Consider the following 20016-nt stretch of genomic DNA (forward strand, 5'->3'; position numbering starts at 1 on the left):
AGGCATAAGGCTTTCTCTTCAACAAATAATAAAGCTTTGAGAATTGAAAGATGTAAACCTGCTTCCAAAATGTCATCAAGAGGATTGCAATTACTTCACTAATCCAAACCCCAGGAAATTTTAGCAAGAAAATCAATTATTTCCCTTCCAAGTGTTTTTCTTCCTTTTTGTTTGCAAACTGAAAATTTGGAGAACATTGCTTTTCAGCTCTTTGGATCATACTTAGTAATATGAAGCAAGTAAAAAATGTGTAATTCATACCTCCTTCCAATTGACACTGTGATACGATTGGAGGCCAGGGGAGAATAGCACATTTAAAATACTTGATTCGCTATCTGCTGTTTCAGTGACAAAGCAGTGGCAAAATACTGTACAAAATTATAGCAGTTGAAAGTCATGGTTGGACTCAATGATCTTAAAGGTCTTTTCCAACCTAAATGATTCTGTGAAAGTAGTTCAGTGCCAGCTTGCTACTGATGCACAGTAAGTGGTAAGCTGCTGCGTTAAAAGTGAGTGCTCTGGCAACAAACTTTTGTTTGTGTTATCATTTAAAGTTAACACCTGGCACAAATATAAACTTATGCCCTCTTCTCTCTCAAATGTTCAGGTAAATATGTGCATGAGCAAACTGAATCCAAGAATTTTCTGAGGAAAGATGGTCCTCAAAGTAGCCAGATGCTTTTGAGGAGAACTAACAAGAAATAAAAGAATGAAAACTTAACTTTGATGTATATTGATAAAAATAAAAGAAGGGAAGAGACATGCAAGGAAAATACAGATGCATTTCCCTGATAAAAAATCTCTACCATTTCTTTCCTATTGTGGGTTGGACTTACGATTTAATTAGATGGAGTTTTTATCTTAATTGTCTAATGTCTCCAGTTGTCTTAATCTATTGAACTCTTCCCAATTAGGAATTAATCAACTAAGAAAAACAGCATTCTTGGTAATGTACCTTACTCAAAGCACAGTTTGGAATTTAGGAACAAAAGTGCTACTGAAAATCCATTGGATTTGTATTTGCAAAATTATAAATGCTTTTGAAGAATTTTTTATTTACCAGTTACTAGGTATATTGCTTATTCTGGATGGCCACAAATAATCACTTTTCAATCAATGACAATAAATTAACTAGACTTGAAAATAAATATATTCCTTCCTATTTTTTACTTCTGTTAAAGTTTGTTTACCTCTTTCTTTACATGCTTCTGCCTCTCTCTTGCTTATCTTACAATATTCAGGAATATTCCAATAAATTTAATGGAATCAGAAAGGAATTGGCAAGAAAAGAGGTAAGACTGCAGTCTAAGGAGTGTTTATATTTGGATCCATAAATCTCTGAAGCAAAAAGTTAATATTTACCTAGATGTATAAAGTTGCAAAAGTATTAACATCTACACTAGTCTTGGAAGAAACTGACTTCTGTCCGAATTGCTAAACCCAATTCTTGCTTTCAGTAGGAATTTTGATAGGAAACAACTCTCTGCAATCACTAGTTATTCTAGTTCAGTAACTTTTTGTTCAGTAGTATTGTTTAATTATTTTCTATTATTTTGTATATTGAACAGATGCTCAAGAAGGCTATTAATAACGTCAGAAGAATGGCTTCTCATCCAACATTACCATATTGTAAGTTCAGTTTTGTTACCAAAAAAAAAGTTATCTAAAGATTATATATTTGCTTGTTGGCCCTGTTTCTTACTATAGTATTTTGTACTTGCACAGCAATCTATTTTATGTTTTAAAAGTTGCTTATAAGCCCTATTTTACTGAAACTATTTTTCATTTCCAAAAAAAAATACTGGGGGATATAGAATAGCCTTTAGAAACAGTGATACTTTTTATAGCAAAAAGTACTGTATTTCTGTTTTATTTGTGACTTGGATGAAAGATAGTAGGAAAAAGATACATTATTACCTCCAAGTAAATAGCTTCGTATTTCAGCACCATCTAAATACAGTTCTTAAATAATAAGTAAGTACAGTTCAATAAGGTTTGAATAGCACAGGTTTAAGTTTCAGTGGTACCCAGTACTCCTACACTATGCCAGGTACTATGGCACATATTGTGGCACTAGTTATTTTGATGATGTTGTGAGATTTCTTAAAATTTTGGAACCAACTGCTACAACACCTGTGAAAAGTCATGTACATATTTTCTGTTGCAGACCTGACAGGTGCTCAAGATGGTAGTGTAAGAATGTTTGAATGGGGTCACGCACAGCAAATTACATGTTTTCGGTCTGGTGGCAACGCAAGGGTAACTCGAATGAGATTCAATTACCAAGGAAATAAGGTAACTGACAGAGTACTTCTGTACTTACCCTCTTCTCTTCCATTCCCCCTCCCCCCCCCCAATATAATTGTAAATTAGCAGAAACATCACATTTTTCAAATCTAAAGTAGTTTCTCTGAATTGTGGACAATTTCTCTGTAATACGTATGTATTTACAATACATCTTTTTTCAGTTTGGAATTGTTGATGCTGATGGATATATAAGTTTATATCAAACAAATTGGAAGTGTTGCCCACTTACTGGAACCTCACCTAAACCATATTTGGTAAGCTGAAAACTAAATTTGCTTCCATAAACTTGTGGTGTTGTGCTCTCTTATTTCCTTCCCCCTTCAGAATAGTTAGGAGAGGGCAGGGATTGTGCTGATAACCAGTATTAATCAAGATTAATAATATATTGTTGCCATCCTGTGATCCGTATGACAGACAAGTTCTTAAATCCTAATCATACTTTACTAAGTTGGAGAGTAGAAAACGCAATGTTAGATCTGAAATAACTTTAATGTTCTTTGAGACTTGTCAATAATTGTCAATTGTTAATTAATTGTCAGTCATGCAGGACTGGAAAGTATACTTCCATTGAAAAATTAAGAGTATCAGAAGGCATACACATACCTTTATGTCCTGTGTCCTTTAAATTGTTTTTGAAACAGCTTACCTTCTCGAGGAAGTTTAAGATTTCATGCTTAAACAAAATCTGTTTCTTTTTTAATTAATAATTTCTACACTGCAATTTTTCAGACATGGCAGTGTCATAACAAAACAGCCAATGACTTTGTTTTCATCAGTTCATCATCTTTGATAGCCACAGCAGGATTGTCTTCCGACAACAGGTAAGAACTGCTGTGATAATGCATAAAAATGAAGTGGTGCCATGTTTTCTCTCCTTCCTCTCCCTGCCCCCCCACTTTTTTTTGATGGTTCTCCTTAAGCAGTTTGAGCAACATGTGTACTTCTGCTCTCTTTCTTTGTTTGTGGGAGAGGGAGAGAAGCAATGTTTGCAGCTTAATTCCATGTGCCTATTAAAGGAGGTTCCATAGGGAAGCACAAATTCTCTGTTCATGTTCCATATGAGGAGGGGAAGTGGAGAGGGAGGTGCTGATCTCTTCTCCCTGGTATCCAGTGACAGGACATGTGGGAATGGTTCAAAGCTGTGTCAGCGGAGGTTCAGACTGGACATTTGGAACCATTTCTTTACCGAGAGGGTGGTCAAGCACTGGAACAGGCTTCCTAAAGAGGTGGTCGATGCCCCAAGCTTGTCAGTGTTTAAGAGGCATTTGGACAATGCCCTTAATAACATGCTTTAACTTTTGGCCAGCCCTAAGTTGGTCAGGCAGTTGGACTAGATGATTGTTTTAGGTCCCTTCCAAGTGAATTATTCTGTTCTATTCTGTTCATATGAGTCTGTCTTAAATTATTTTATAGACTCAGGGAGTTGTGCATAGCTCTTCATTTCACTTATTTTCTTAAATAAGTTTTGATCAAGAAATAAGAAAAACTGCTAACATTCAGGTGAATTCAGCTACAAAAGATTGTAATCTTAATATGAATCCTTTGTGAGAATAACCAGTCACAGAATGATTGTGTAGAGGGCATATTCTTGCAGTATATGTATAACTATGAAAGTAATCTGGGGTCTGCTCAAAAGTAATCATTGAAAGTCTGTTTACAGTGCTTTTATGCCTGAAACAATCTTTTTATGGTTCAGATGACTTTTCAAGTGTTCAAAATACTTTAGAACCTTTGTCACGGAATTAAAAAATATTTTTTTTTTCTACAGAAATATTTGTCTTTGGGATACTTTGGTTTCACCTACAAATAGTTTGGTGCATGGTAAGTAAAATACAAGCAGCGAAATACTTGATCACAGTAAAAAATATATATGTGTGTCTGTCTTTATGGAAGAATTATTGTGGGAAGTAATTTTAATATTAGCAGTAAAACATCTTTCACTGTCCTGTGTGAGTGCATCAGCAGGAATATAAAAACAGATTCCTGAGAAATTATTTAGTGCTATATATAAATGATTAGTTTCATGGACACGAGCACCTTCCTTTGCATACCTTGTATCTTTGCACCACAAGTGCAACCCCTGACAGCCAGACATCTGTAATTTCTGTTCCTTTTTAAAAGATTCTGAGCAACTCCTGCTTGTAGTAACTAGCCTGGTGAGAAGACAATAGCTAAACACTGTCAAAACTACAGGTTTTAGCACAGTTATGAGATACATATTTGCAGAGTATGCATCAACACCCTTCAATTCAAGGTTCCTATGGCTGTGTCTACTCATAAATTGGAGAGGCCCCACTCAAAATTTATTAAGTGTTAGACCAAATAATGGTACTAGCATTGGGCACTTGCAGATACATTATCTATTTGGAGAATGTGAGAGGACATGCTTTTTATGAACTGTTAAGTATTTCATTGCCTCTGTGAAAATCCTGTCCTCAGAGAAGCCATGAGTATAAAATGGTTGTCTAAAGGTATGTATATGAATAAACACACCAAATTTTCTAGAAAATATTCATTGATTTTTTTATTAATATATTGAACAAGCAGATGTACAAATAAGGTCTCATAATTATATAGTAATTTTCAGAGTTGAACTAGAAGATGAACTTAACTGCTATATTTGCAAAGTAGTGCATTTTTGCTTTCAAAGATTGTCCAGTTCTATGGCACTTATTCTATGTATCATGCCAAATACTCTGGAATGTTTTAAATGCTTTCTCTGTGTGTGTGCATGTATCTACATACAGTATTAAAAAAATGCTTTAGAAGAATTATTCCTGTAAGTATGCTTTTTGAGATGTAATAAATATTTAGTGGGGTTTCATTAACTTTATGACTAATAATTTGTTGCAGTGGAAAAGAAATACATTTCAATGTCTGCAATACAGAATTAGGCTGAGAGTTGTGAACTCCTTGTAAGTGAAGTATGGTGAATGCTTAAGTGTGAGAGATGCGTGGAATTTCTCGATGTAAATTTAGAGAACCCTTTGAACTACAAGTACAATGTACTACATGCCATGTGTTAGGATTCATAGTGTCTAGTCTCAGACATACTGAGCTTTGTTCTGGTAATTGTAATCTTCATTCACTTCCTCCACTTACTTGGGCTAGTAGACATATCCAAACAAATGTGAAAAGCAGCAAATTAGAAGTAAACCAGTGGAAACTTAGAAGATATTTGGGCAAGTAATTTAGGAGGATGTTTCTTATGGGAAACGTATGCCTTAAACTCTTTAATGCTTGTTATTTTGAAAATAATCTGTTTCTGGTCAAGGCTTAATAGTTTATGATTACATAGGGATAGAAGAAAGGATACACATTTTTTTTCATACAGATTGTAACTGCTTTATTTGAGAATACTGCAACTTCAGGATGTCTGATGTGAACCTGGGCTTACATATATATGGTACTGCAATAAATGGACTGGTTGTGGTCAATTGGATTACAGCATCAAAGTCACTGTTGCTACTGTGTTGAACCATTAGAGGTTGATAGAAAATTGAAGTTGTTACTGCGAAATTGAAGTTAGTACTGTGTGTTTATTTAAATTACTTTGCTTTGGCTTTCAGCTTTTATCTGTCATGATAGTGGAGCAACTGTGCTAGCATATGCTCCAAAGCATCAGCTGTTAATATCTGGAGGCAGAAAAGGCTTTACATGTATAATTGATCTTCGCCAAAAACAGCAACAGCAGTTACTCCAGAGTCATGATTCTCCAGTCAAAGCAATTGCTGTTGATCCTACGGAAGAGTATTTTGTCACAGGATCTGCTGAAGGCAACATAAAGGTATTAATGACGGGGAGGGAGCAGAGATGAAGACGGTGATGGTGTGTAAATTCAAAAAGAATCTTGCATAGGTGTGGAATAATCAGATGTCATACGTTTTGCTTTTGTTCTCAACCCTGACTTTCACATTTACTGATTTTAATTATGAAATGTTAGTCTTAGTCCCCGTATATATTGCTTATTATAGAAAATGAATGTTAATATTCTGTAACTGTGTCATTACAAATAGCTACGTATCTTTTCTTTTACAGTTAGTGTCAGAAAAATGAATGCAAAATGTAGTCCAGTTTCTCTGTGACTCGTTAGTGGTGCATTTTAAGATCATGGTAATTATCCTTATAAAAGATTCATGTTTTGATGCTTTTTCAGGTATGGAGTCTGTCTACTTTTAATCTTCTTCACACTTTCATCAATGAGCATGCTCGACAGTCTCTCTTCAGAAACATTGGGACGGGAGTCATGCAAATAGAGACAGGACCAGCAAATCACATATTCTCCTGTGGTGCTGATGGAACAGTAAAGATGAGAATCTTGCCTGATAGATTCAGCCCTTTCAATGATGTGTTAAAAAATGATGTGAAACTTATGATCTAATATTTTTCTCAGAACAGTGTATAATATTCCCTTTCTGCCATCCCTGAAAATACTTTTCCTGGAACTAGCCAACAGAGCAGATACACAATGATAGCTTGTGCCACAAAGATGCTTCCCCCCCATATTTATTACATGGAGCTTTTAGTCCCTGATGCACTGATGCCTTAAAGATTAACAAGGTCCTTCAGATTTTGATCGTTGCCTAAAATAAAAGCTATACATGACTCCGAATTATACACTTATAATATTATTAAGATGTTGCTGAAGTGATTTATTCTTCCTTTTGAGGTAGTAACACTCCCACCTGGAGTGTACCATCTGGGCATGGCCTCTGCTTATATTCAACAACTGGCCGCCTTCTAAAAGCAGGTCTGTGCAGGTGGAAACCTTAGATAATGTTACTCTTTCACTGTGGCAACCATAACTGTCTCTCTTCTCAACTTGTTTAGTCAGCCAACAATAAAAATTTGTACCTATGTGTAGAAGAGAAACAAAGCCTGTATGAGTAGATACTCCTGGCCATGCAAGCATTCATGTAACGAGCCACTGTCTGTCTCCATTCCTGGAATCCAGGCTGTTTACCTCTCTGACTTGCCTGATCTCCTTCCTCTGATCTAGGGTGTAAGAAACTGAAGGATGTTCTGTAACTTGTCTTCTGTTCTATAGCTTGAATCACTGCCATCAGGATGGCAGGCTTACCTTTTAAAAAGAAATATATTTTTAACCCTGAACACTCCCTTTACAAAAATATGTAAATATTAATGGATATCTTCCTAGTAAAATAGTCAAGATTATGTGTGAAGCTTTAGTCTTGATCAAAAAGATACAGGAAGATACTGCTTTAGGATATGGCACTAGAATTTCTTCAAAGACTATTTATTTACATGTCTGTAGAGGAAAAAAAACCCCCTAATTTATTTTTACATTTTTTCCAGTAAGACTTTCATTTAGCCCAAAGATACTCAGTTCATTCTTAGCACTTACGTTCTTGTTTATCTGCTTTTTGTAAGTACTTTAAAAAAAGAAAAAGGAAAAAAGTTCAACAGTAAAGTACTTTAGTACTGTCAGTCTTTGTACTGTATGTTTACATCCAGTGTAAAATGAAAGAAAAAATTTTGAAAAGGATAGATGGATTTTTTTTTGCCAAAATATTAAACTGCATAACTTAAATGTTTGACCAAATTATTAATGCACAAAAGCCTTTACATTTTTTTAGTCAGCTAAAAACTGTTTCTGTAAGTATTTTGGTTTACTTTTCCTGACTTGAGAGCTTGACAAAGGTTTAATTTGTAAACTAGATGTGAGGCTGGATTACTTGAATGCCAATGGTGTACTTTTTGCTAAAAGATATTTTGTGAAATATAGCACCAAGATATTAACTGTAAAATAAACTTGTCAAATTAGGAACTATGGGGATAAATAAAGCATAGCAGAAATGAAGGGCTTGTAACATTCTCAGGATGCTTTTGTCTTAAGAATATAAAATTGTTTAAAAAGATTTTGTAAAATGTATTAAGGTCATTTTAAATGTATGTTTCGCAAGTTGCAGTGCAAACACTATGAAGGTTTTTATGCACATAATCTGAATTTTCAAACTGTGCAATAAAAAGAATGTGAATATTTTGCCATGAAGAAATATGTGAGAGCATTTCAAACCGGTACAGCTGTTCGGTGATTCAATTGTAATTGTTCTTCCACAACACTTACGGATTGAAATCAAAATTGATATCAAAACAGTTTAAGTACAGTGATGGACCAGAAAAGTGACTGACTAAAAGTGACACCACCTTACAAAACAAACTTGCCCAATGCGTATGTCATATCTGCTCAGTGGCTAAGTTTCTAATATTCCTTATTCTTATGAAAGAAGGAAAACAACGGAGTTAACAGTAGCACACTCCTTGAGAATCAGCTGAAACCCTGACTTTGTAGCTGTTTATATACATGCATTAATTTTATGCACCCACTGAATTAACAAAGTTACATTCAGAAAAGGAAAATGTGCAAAAATCATGGCAACATTATATAATGATGTCCTTGATGTTTTGTCCTTAAATATTTATATCTCATTAGCTTTAGTATTTCAAGCTTAGTTTATTGTACTGGCAATCACAAAAAGTTGTCTTATCATCTGCGAACTGAGCAGATTTTATGTGTAATTTGCCAAGACATACAATGTTGTCATTTTTCTGAGTAGAGCTGCACGATGAATAATCCTGGCAAATTTAGGCTTATACCAGAAAAGTACTGACTGTGAGCAGGCATTTTCAATAATGTTTATAGTTACCATAAGCTACTCTCAAAACTAAATTATGTGAAATCACAATGTGTTTGCCACACCTTCATAATCTTCCCAATAAATCCTGCAGAAACTCAAGCTTCTAGAATTCCATGTTGCTGCTACTTCATTTACAAATCAGTTGTTTGCTTGTATAATGTTCATTGATGTTTAACAGTTGCTGTAAGTCAAATTATCGGTAGTTTTCCTGTAATGATGGAATCAAAATGAGTTGACTTCTGTTGTATCTGAAATTTTTAAAGGGACACTCTCAACTTTAAATCTAGTCATTGGGGAAGAACTGAACTCAAAACTCTTCCAGCTGTTGCCCTTAACTTCCACTGACTTTTGTCCTCCAGCAATTAATGCTTTCTCCTTGTTGCTATGCAAGTTACTCAAACAGAAGGGTGATAGTGGCTACGCAGGGTTCTGTGCTTGAAGTAGCCATGTGCACAGATTGAACTTAAAATTCGCGTTTACTAGTGCTTAATCAACAATAATTCCATGTCCAGACAAAATAACTTAGCTTGTAGTTGATAATGTCCCTTTTAAATATCATAGACTAGCAGTTGTGACTTGTGTTTGTCTGTGTAGCAATACATTATGCAATCAGAGTGTGTCATTCTTGTGTTGCTGATTGATTCAGTTACCTCAAACAGATATGTGATCCAAGTTCTTTACTACAGTAACTTGTGAGAGTTAAAACTCTGGCCATCTGGGTACTTAAACTGGCTTGCTGTGTGACTTTTAACCAGAAAATTCTCAGCTGACAGCTGATGTTGCAGGATGTTTGTGGAGAAAGATGGAGAGTGGAATAGGTGCAGATTTTGTACTACACTGCTGTGGCACAAGGTGAGCTTATATGTGTTCTACTGCGGTTTAGGGACCTCGCTACCAGTTACAGGAAATAAACTGTTGAGATATCCTACATTAGGTACACTCCCTTCCTCTTAAGAGCACCCATTGTTAGATTAGTTGCAATAGCTATGAAAAAAGCAACAGCGATTGAAAGGAAATAAGCTTGGAGACTATATGTTCTCCAAGGTAATTTTTTCAAATATTTATTTTTACTAAAAATAGCAAAACCACCTCTAATGGCAGGTTCAGCACACTGATCAAACTACTTTCTATAAAATAAAGATACTGATTTACCAAGCTTCTTGGTGTTTCTTGTTCCTCCCCATTTCTAGCTCTAAAATGTGCATGGTTTTGATCTTTCTTCTTTCCTGTCTTTTTTTTTTAAAATGCCTTAGCTTTTCACACCTTAGCTTTCCTTGTGTTAGCTTTTTAATGTTTTGGGGGGTTTTGTGTGTTCTTTAAATTCAATGCAGTTGTAATCAGTTCCAAGTCTTTGCTCAGTGGAATGAGGCTGATGTGGTCTTTCTTTGATGTGTGTGTTTTCTGTCATTTTGTTCCGCAACTAACTTTTTTAACCCCTTGTCTGTTTCATTTAAACTTGAAAGCCTGTGAAGGTCTTGGGGAACTCCACCTTTCCAATTTTCCCACCTCCAGATGAGATACAAAGATAAGTGCCCCTACTGTAGTTCTACACTAGGCAGCAAGCTGCTGCCAAAATTAAAAATACCTCAACATACAGCTCAGTAGAACGAAAGAACAATTTATTTGGGGTTTGCCCTTGCAATAATTGTAACGCCTCCTTTGGTAGCAAAGCAGGGAAAGAAGCAAAGATGAGATGTACCCCAAAATCTCGCACCGAGACGGTGATTTCCCTTGCAGGCGTGTTTAACCCTCTCCACCTGATGCTTCCCTCGGCGTGTGTCCTGGGGGGAAGGCAGGCTAACTGAACTGCCTCCCGCTGTGCCCATCTGCCCGGGGCTGAACGAGCTGCTGCCTGCCTAGGTGAGAGAGGCGGCGGCGGAAGTTTGAGCGGGACTAACGACGGGCGGGGGGGGCACGCTGCCGGCCGCGGGGGGCTGCCTGGCCTCCCCCTCCCCTCCCCTCGTCTCCCCTCCCCTCCCCTCCCGCCCCGGGGCTAGCGGCGGCGCCGGGCCGCGGAGGGCAGAGCCGCCCCTCTCCCGCCCGCCAGGGCCGCGCCCCGCCCCGCGGCGCGGGGAGCCGGCGTTGCCTCTGCCGCGCCCGCACCGCCTCGGCAGCGCCGCTCCCGCCGCTCCCGCCGCCAGCCCCGAGGAGGCGCCGCCGCCCCCGCCCCGCGCCCACACAGTAAGTGCCGCCGCTCCGCGGCGCGGGGTCCCGCTCCCGCCGCACCGGGCAGCCCCCTCCCCTGCGCGCCGGCCGAAGGAGTGGGCGAGGGCAGCGGCCCCGCTGCGGCGAGGCGGGCCCGCGCCCGGCGGCGCCTCAGCGGCAGGGCGGGCTGGGGCCTGGCAGCCCGGCGGTGCCCCGGCAGCCTCCCCGCGCGAGGGGGCGGCCGTGGGGGCCTGGCTGCCCGGCGGCTGCAGGTGGCGGACCCCGGGGCGGCGCTGGGAGCCCAGCTCTGCTTCCCAGCGCTGCCCCGGAGTTACTCAGGTTTTAGCATGGGGGGGCGAAAGGCGCTGGCCGAGGCGGAACTCGGGAAGCCCCCGCGGGGCCGGGGCCGGGGCCGGGGCCGGGGCCGGGGCCGGGGCGCGGGCGCGTCGCTGCCGCCTCCTGCCCCGGCGGCTCTCGGCGCTGCGGAGCCCCGGCACCACCTCGGAGCGGCCCTCCAGGTGGGAGCTGCCCGAAAGCACTCACGCCGAGGGTTTCGTCACGCAGAAGTGTATTTGAGTGGAAGCTGTACATGGGTTTCTGTTCGGGGAAGCCTAACCGCCTGTCTGCCCTCCGTCGCTCTTCCTGGGCAGCGGGGCAGCTTTCTGCTTTTTTCAGAAATGTTTCTGCTTTCGCCCGGCGTGAGCCGGCACCCTCGGCAGGGTGTGCGTGAGCACGCGCAGAACAGTTCTGTAGCTCTTGAGGCAGAAACAACAAGTGTGGTAACGCGGCAGAATTCTGCACCGTGCTGGTAAAAGACAAACTTTTCTGAGATACGTGAGTTTGGTTTTGAAATACTACTAGCAAAAGTTCTGCCAGTAAAATTAGTTCGTGTCTTATTTACATACTGCTAATTCAGTAAGAGAGATCACGGTTCAGTGTGGGCTTTTCCTTTTTAGAAACCTGGATGGTCAAAATTTCGATGCTGGAGGTCTGTGTGTCTCTAGAGGTGTACGTTTGCAATTTTACTTGACCCCATATATGTATTGGTAAAGCAAAATGCAGTCCAAATGATGTTTCGCTCTGCACGTGTCTCGTTTCGTTTATGCTCCTTTGCAAATTATTTCACTTAACTGACTAGTGAAACTACTCATGTTACAAACTGCCTGGTCAAAACTTCTCCAAGCAGTCGGATACGCCAGATGAGGAGCTGTCGGTTGCACTCGCTGGCTGAGTTGACTGCTGCCAGCTCTGCTTATTTCTTGTCAGCTCTAAATAGGAAATTTGCTTTGAAAGAGCGCTGATAGCAGAGCTGAGCGCTTGCAGCCCTTGCGACAGCAGACTAGCCTTTTGGTTGCCACAGACCACAGGTCTGGTCTGAAAAGCATCACTGGTCTGAACCTAATTGGTTGTGGGCATTGCTGTGAGATCCAGAGTTACTGTTCTTTATTGGCAGACCCAAGGCGGGTATTGCAGGGGCAGCACAGGTCAGGCTGTGCCGTATCTGTAAAGGCACCGGACCTAGATGGAGTCCTGATCCTGCACACTGTTCCTGTAGTGGGAAGCACTTTAGATAGATGGATAAATGTTGTTTAAAAATGTAGGAAAAGCCATTGACACTGTGTATTGCTTGTAACTCTTCCATTTAATGGCTTTTGGTGGGGAATCTTTATTTCTCTGTGGTGGAAGTTTCTGATTATTATTTCTACCTTGCAATGATTAATGAGCGTTTTAGTAAACTCTGGAGACAGTGCAAGTCTGAGCTATTATAACTTGCAGTTAAGCTGAATGCATTCCCTTCCTCATCATGCTACTTATTTTGTTGCCATGTATTAATAGTGCAAAAATGTAACATCATGTGTTTGTAGACCGCAAAGTTTTAACTTAAATAAACAAGCACATGGTGCATGTACTGCATGTTACATGAACAGGATACATGTTTACCTTTGCCTCATTTAAAAAATGATAATGAGGAGGAGACAAAAACATCCTCAAGGGAATGAGCTACTCGAGTATTAGGAGAAGGGGTTTGGATGTTCCTCATTGCTTCATCCCAGAAGCCTATTTTCTAAGAGGTGGGAATCATCTGGTGTCTGCCAAATAAACCACATAAAAGTCTGCTGAGGCTTTAAACAGGTATTGGTAGGAAAAAAAATCCAGAGAGGAAGGGTTTTGCAGTGGAAGGAGGTCCAACAGCTTTATTTGGAAGACAAAATTTGGTGAACTTGGAACATGCTTAGAAGCAGGAAGAAGGAACTAAAATGTTCTAGCACATTTACCTACTTATTTTTATTTAACCTGGAAGCAAATTTCACATGGAATATTATCAAAATAAAAGTTCTGGCGCAGATCTTTGCAGGAGCACAGAACACTGAGGCTTGAAATGGAAGTTGCTCACTGTTTGCCCTGACAGCAGGAAGCTGCTCATTTCCGTTAAAGAGTAACTAGCCTAATATGACTAAACCTAGATTTCAGTGTACTTTGTGGATTAATTTGCCTGTTTTGAGTTTTCTTTAAATACTTGCTGCTAGGTAAAGAATAATAGTTGCTGCTTCAGATGGCTGAGGAAATGATCAAATGGTTGAGAAACCTCAACCTTGGTCAACTTTTTATTTCAGTATGTCAAGACGAGTCCTCCAAGTGATGGACAGTAAAATGCCTACTGATCTTTAAAGCAAATAATGCGTCCCTACAGATTATTTTTATACAAATAACAAAAGTACTGAATAACAAAAGTGTGGTATGTAAACAGTAGCTGGTTTGAGAGAAGTTACATCTTTATGATGAAATTTCTTCCAGATTGCAGATGTTCATTCTTGAGTTTAGCTCTTAGTAGAGGTTTTGGCCTAGAATTACCCTTTAATTTTTTTATTAATTCTTATACATGAACAGTAAAAAGATAAAAAGGAAAAAAAAAAGTTACCAAGTGGTATTTGTCATGATCTTAACATTGGTTATATCCACTTAAAGTACCTGCTTAATCTAAATGGTTGGTAGTATGTTTTCCATAGTTTTTACTGTACTGATTACCTTCTAGCAGCTTTGACTACTGTCTGGGTAGATTTGGTTTATACCTTCTTACATCACAGAGATAAATACAAGGCATTTGGACTGTACTTCACTTGTTTCTTTTTTCTTTTTTTTTTTCCCTTTGTAGGTACGCTTCTTGCTATTTCGTGTATTTTCCCACCTTTAGGTAGATCATTCAAACTACTTTCAACTTCCCCCGCTGACACACTTCTTATGCTTTGTTTAAGTTAGGTTTTGTGGATCAGATTGATCTGATGAACAAAACAAAATTTAACTGGAAATTAAGTATATAGGAAGAATTTCTCACAGGGAAAGTATACCTTTATACAATATAGCTTGAACAAGCGTCAAGACATATTCCAGTCTTACGTATCTCAATTTAACAAATTCTAGTACTCTTGTCTTTTGTTTGAAGTATCGATACACAGAATGTGGTGCTCCAGGAGCTGATGATTTAATGGCAGAGTAACTTAGGGAGTTCTTAGGGTTGGTTTGGGGTTTTTTTGTGTCTACATGCCATGAGCCATGAGCAGCCATGTTGTCTATTTGATCTGTAATAGAAATGTTTGCAACATTTTCAGCTGTGATGTAGTGGAAAATCTAGTCCTCTTTCTTTGAGACTGGCTTCATAATCAAAGAAAGTGACTATGGCTTGAAATTAGTTATGGGTTTTTTTTTCCCTTACGCCTCCAGCATCTTCAGATCATAAGACCCAGAATAAATGTTATGTGTGGTCAAGCAGAAGTTAAGATGGCATTTTCTCAGTTAAGCAAGTGAGCAAGAAGTTTCACTCGGCATTTTTACGCTCTCTTTCTCGACTAATGCTTTGCTCAAACCAGAATTTCCTTAGACTGACCTCACCCCCACTGAGAAGTGTGAGCTCTGTGCCCTGAGACTGAGGTATGTAATTTGCAGAGCAGTAGCACATGCCCATTTCATTAACATCTCTAACAAGTCTCAAAGAAGGGGAAGAGTACAGAATACACGATTTAAATTAGAAGCTGATAATCCTGTGCTTCAGGTGCTGTTTTCTGAACTGATCATTGACACTGTCGCTTGGAGCCAAAACATCACTTCTTTCTTTTTCTTTATTTCACTGTGGTGGTTCCTGGGATCTCTGCAGCAGCCTTGAATTTAGTAAGGTGGGTGGGTGAGATGGAGTATCAAACAAAATACGTATCATTTAAATGATGCAAGTTAAAGCTATTCCTTAATTTCAATTCTGTTTTTGTTTAGAAACCCAGAGGGGGAAAAATAAGTGTTTCACCTCTTGAGCAAACCTTACAAGGACTTCAGAGGTGTTACGTGCCTCTTAGATGATAAAACCATTAGTTGCATTGGTCAGTTAGTAAGATGTATGCTGAGGATTAAGTCCAAAAAATATCAGTACCAAAGTCTGCATTTCTTTCAATGGTTTCTCATTAACTAAAAGCATATCTCCTAATAGGTGAATTTTAGTATTAAATATGCCTGGCTTAATCCAAGATCTCATTTTTCTTCCAGAAATAGGGTTGGGTATTTTTAAATATCTAGTTTTGAAGTTCTATTTATATTACAGGATCAACAAAACTAGACTGTTAAAACCCAGCATTTTCTTCCAATTTATGGAATAATGCAGTGAAGAATACAGTAGTGTTATGCTATGGAAGTCAGGCTGGGTGCAGTCGTTGCTAACGGTAGTTACTTGGATACATGTCTGACCATGAGTGATAGTCGTTAAATCATCTGGAGGATGTGTGTGTGAGCAATGGGCTGGGCTCTCTACATCCACAGCAGAGTATTTGGCCTGTTTCGTGTCCGTGTCTGGAGGCCCCAGTATTCAGAATGAACTGGTGGAAATTATGTTTGCCATATGAATTTGATATATATTACCTGGATCAATAGCAAAATTTTTATTGTGTGGTGTGCTTAAGCCTTCCTCAACTAATGGCTTAATTTTTGCTTTAGTATCTCAGCTTTATGGGAGCATGTCTGAATGCTGTGCCCTTGCTAAGGAGCTGGTCTTGAGAGCAATTCAGGAAAAGGAAGAGCAAAGCAAACTGTTTTAAACAAAAGTGGCTGGTGTTCGATAGTTGAATATTTTTCGTGCTTACTTTCTTTTAGTGTCTTCATCTGATATTTATAAACTAACTTTCTGCTAATCAAATATTTTTGTAGACACAATATAGTTTTTCTTGTTTGGTGTTTTGTCTGCAAAAGTTACTGGGGCTCAAATATATTCAGGATTGGCTGTCCTAAATAGCTGAAATGAAGAAAAACCTGTAACTATAGTCCATGTTATTCCTCTGTGTAGCAAATACATGTAGAAGGATAGAATATATTAAACTATAAGGTACTGAGAAGTGGGAGAATAAGCTCTAGACTGAGAAAGCATACCTGCACGTGGTTATCTTCAGACATGTTTGTCTCTTGAGCTTTGAAGCTGAATACCTAATTTGTGAAGGAAATAAAAAACCTCTAATTACCAGTAACTCATTTTCAAGAAGCCCTCTATCCTTTCCAGCATACATATGACACACAGATAACATCATAAAATTGGCTGTCTTGAAAGGCATTTTAGTAATAAAGTAATAAGTGATCCAGGAAGGCAAAGAAAATCTTTCATCTGTTAGGGAAAAAAAAATGTTTAAGAAGGAGATAATAATTTTATTCAAAGACATGCTAAAGTGGAGTTTATCAAACAAAATGCTGCCACATTTCAATGACTGATTGGGAAATACAATGTCTGTAACCCCTCTGATTCTCCATGAAGATGAATTTCCCTTTAGCTTCTAGCTGAAGTAAGTTGGTTTGGACCCAATTCCCACATAGCAGTGTCAGCCACTTCCAATTTGGTGGGTAGTACTGAGCTATCAAAAGTACGTTGGCGTTACTGCAGAATATTATACGTGCCTGAAGAACTTATTTTACCTACAAGTACAGCTGAAGTTCTGGAAGTTAATCTGGAAATTCTGAAAAAAAGATATTAAAAGTAGGTTTCAGGTGATGAACAGTGTTCTCTGTCAGAAGTCTGTTGGGTGGGTGTGCTAGCTAGCACTCCAGGCGTAAATATATCGCTGCTGTCACTCAGTCCTAGAAGAAACAAAACCTTAACTTCCTGCGTTCACCAGTTCTGCAGAAATCTGAGACATAACCAAGTCATTGGTGTCACTGGAGATAAATGGCGAAATGCTCCTAAAAGATGATTCAACTTTTTTCTTACAATGTCTGAAGTAAATAACTGCCTCTTGACTTACTGAAAACGTTCCAGTGTTATTTTTATACAAATAGTTAGGAAGGGGGTTTTGGTGCTGCTTTGCATTGAGGAATGAAGAGGTGAAGAGGAAGTTGCTGCTATGTTAATTACTATTAATAAACTATCACAGTTTTATATGAAGCCGGCAGTTTTTAGAGCTCTCTCTGGTATATTGTGGTTAACTAATATGAAATATGTAGCTAAAACATACCTCCATCTTTCCCAAAACATTTTGTAGATTTTTGGATTATTTAGATACTGTGGTTTCAGAATGTTGTAGAGAAATACTAGTTGGTACTGGAAGGTACCTGTGACTTTCTGACTCATCTGCTGCAGAAGGTACTCTCCAAGTGGTATGTGCAGGCATAAAAAACCTAGATAAGGTAAGTCTTGTTAAATAACCTGTAGTTAAGCCCTGATTGTTGAGCCAATTTAGAGTATTCATAATTAGATATGTGCTAATTTATAATATCCTTCCACTTTTTGGTAGAAGGGTATTTGTTTCGTATATTTGCTTAGCCTATTTTCTTTAGTGTATTAAAATAATTTTCAAGTCCTGTGGAGGGACCTTTGCCCACCTTCAGCTCATCCTACATCCCTTCTCCTCAGTTGGTAACACAAACTCTGCATTTTATCAGCTGCACTTCAGCTGAATTTTGTATTTCATGCTTCTTCACAAGGTGAAAGAAAAATCAACAAAACTTGTTCAGCAATTTTTTTTTTTAAATTCCAGCTCATCTTCATGTTTTATAGTCAATAAATATTGATATTGAGATTTTACCTAATCCTGCTGTGTATAGTACTGTCTTTATGACTAACTGCAGAATTGTTTTATTTAAAAAAAAAAAAATTCCCCTTCTGAGGGTACCTTGCCAACCTACTTAGAGCTTTATGTCCTTGATATATTTTAATTGTTGAGTTTATATTAAGGAAAATAATTTGCTACTGTTGGGCCTCGAGCTTGTGGTGTTTGGGATTCCAGACATAAAACCTGTCTCTCAAGTAGTCTAGACTTGGTCTTATTTATGGTAGTGCTAGCACTTTTAGCTGTGTTATCTTTTTGGCACGATTGGAATGATTTTGTAAACAGCTAGGGGGGCTTTAGTGGCGTGTGGAACTTAATTATGCTTTTTATGAGATTAAAAAGTAGAAGCCTTTTGCATAAGGTACAGGGAAGAAAAGAAGAATGTAAATAGAGGGTAGAGCAAGAGAGGCAAAGCTGAGCTTATTTTAGGAGCCTTGAAGTTTGCTTAGCTGTCCAAAACTTTGCAAGTCAAGTTAGAAGAAAGCAGTTGATAACCTTTATCTTTAGCTGTTTAGTTATGGCTATTATTACAGTGAAATATGGAATAATACAGCTCAAGAACTTTTTGTATCTGTGCTGTTCTTGAAATTTTTGTGTAACAAAAATCATCACCACATTTTTGTGTAACAATCGAGAAGCTGTGTTGTTTTATTTTAATGTTGTGATGCAAACTGGCTCTCTTGCAGAGAGCTAAAGGACAGATCTGCATTGGTGGGATAACAGGTTTAATATTTTGTATTTCCCCCCCATAACTTCTTATAAGTTAATAAAAGCAATTATATAAAATACATGAGGTTCATTTGTAGGGATATCTCCTGCTGAAGTCTCAAGTGGATTCAGGATGAGTGTAGCGAATTTTTTTCTCAACATCTTCCTATGTTTTCCAGCAGTTTCAGAATAATTTAAACACACTGAGGGGAAGCTAAGGGTTTTTCTTTGTTTGACTACAGTTTTCTTTTCTTGTGTGACTGAGTAGCATTTAATGTTAATAATAATGTGGATAAATGGCAGAATGCTTTAGCCTCCTGTCTGATGAAACCATGAAATAAGATAATACAGATCTGTTACTATACACAGTGTAATGGGAATCTTGATACTTTTTTTTTTAGCTGCCAGCCCTTTTTTTTTCCCCAGTAGTTGACAACATACTGATAGGTGGAACTGTTTCTCATTTGAAGATGTCATTCTAGAAATGTTTTATGTGATACTTCTCTATTTCCATGAATTTCATATCAAGGTCTTATCTGCTACTTTATGTGAATTCAATTGCTTATTTCTAGGCACATCCACTTCATTTGCTATCCATTAAAATGTTGTAGTACTTCAGTGTATTAGATTAGCCTCATGTTAAAGAAAACAAAATCTGCAAATCCATTTTTGCTTGGAGCTTTTGAAAACTTATTGAAAGTTACATGTAGCATTAAATAATAGTGGAAATGTGATTAACCTTTGAATTGTAGAGAAAGCTCTGTAATCCAAGCTGTGAATTTGTGTTGTACTGGTCTGCAAAACGCCACACTGGTCAATGATGCAGAAAGTATGCTGATTGCAACTGAATGCTTTTGTCCAGATTTGCTAGCAGTATTTGCTGTACAAGTGATTTTGAATATCCAGGTGCATAGTTTAAAGTCACTTGAAATGTGAACTTTGTTGTTAATACCAGGAGGATAACTAGGGAAGAGATGAGGAGGAATACTGAATGTGAAGTCAGTGATAGGCAATAAAATACTGTTTACATTTTTATTTTTTTATTCCTGTAAGGTGTTCAAATGTAATCTCAGATGATTGGCAGTTTATACATTTCTTCCGCTTCAGATATTAGGCTGGATAGGAGAGAG

General features: G+C 38.4%; 1 protein-coding gene across 2 annotated transcripts in view; it reads left to right on the forward strand.

Moving 5' to 3' along the window:
* The window catches only part of DMXL1 (Dmx like 1), an 85793-nt gene extending 75678 nt beyond the window's left edge, over positions 1 to 10115 (forward strand). For both annotated transcript variants that reach the window (XM_050913447.1, XM_050913448.1), the window contains exons 38-44: positions 1569 to 1629; positions 2168 to 2295; positions 2469 to 2561; positions 3037 to 3128; positions 4076 to 4128; positions 5877 to 6094; positions 6464 to 10115. In XM_050913447.1, coding sequence (XP_050769404.1) covers positions 1569 to 1629; positions 2168 to 2295; positions 2469 to 2561; positions 3037 to 3128; positions 4076 to 4128; positions 5877 to 6094; positions 6464 to 6688 — 870 coding nt within the window. In that variant the 3' untranslated portion in view covers positions 6689 to 10115. The remainder of the gene's footprint in view (positions 1 to 1568; positions 1630 to 2167; positions 2296 to 2468; positions 2562 to 3036; positions 3129 to 4075; positions 4129 to 5876; positions 6095 to 6463) is intronic.
* The last annotated feature ends 9901 nt before the right edge of the window (positions 10116 to 20016 follow it).

Source organism: Gymnogyps californianus, chromosome Z, assembly GCF_018139145.2.
Source record: "Gymnogyps californianus isolate 813 chromosome Z, ASM1813914v2, whole genome shotgun sequence".
In the NCBI taxonomy this organism is placed as follows: Eukaryota; Metazoa; Chordata; class Aves; order Accipitriformes; family Cathartidae; genus Gymnogyps; species Gymnogyps californianus.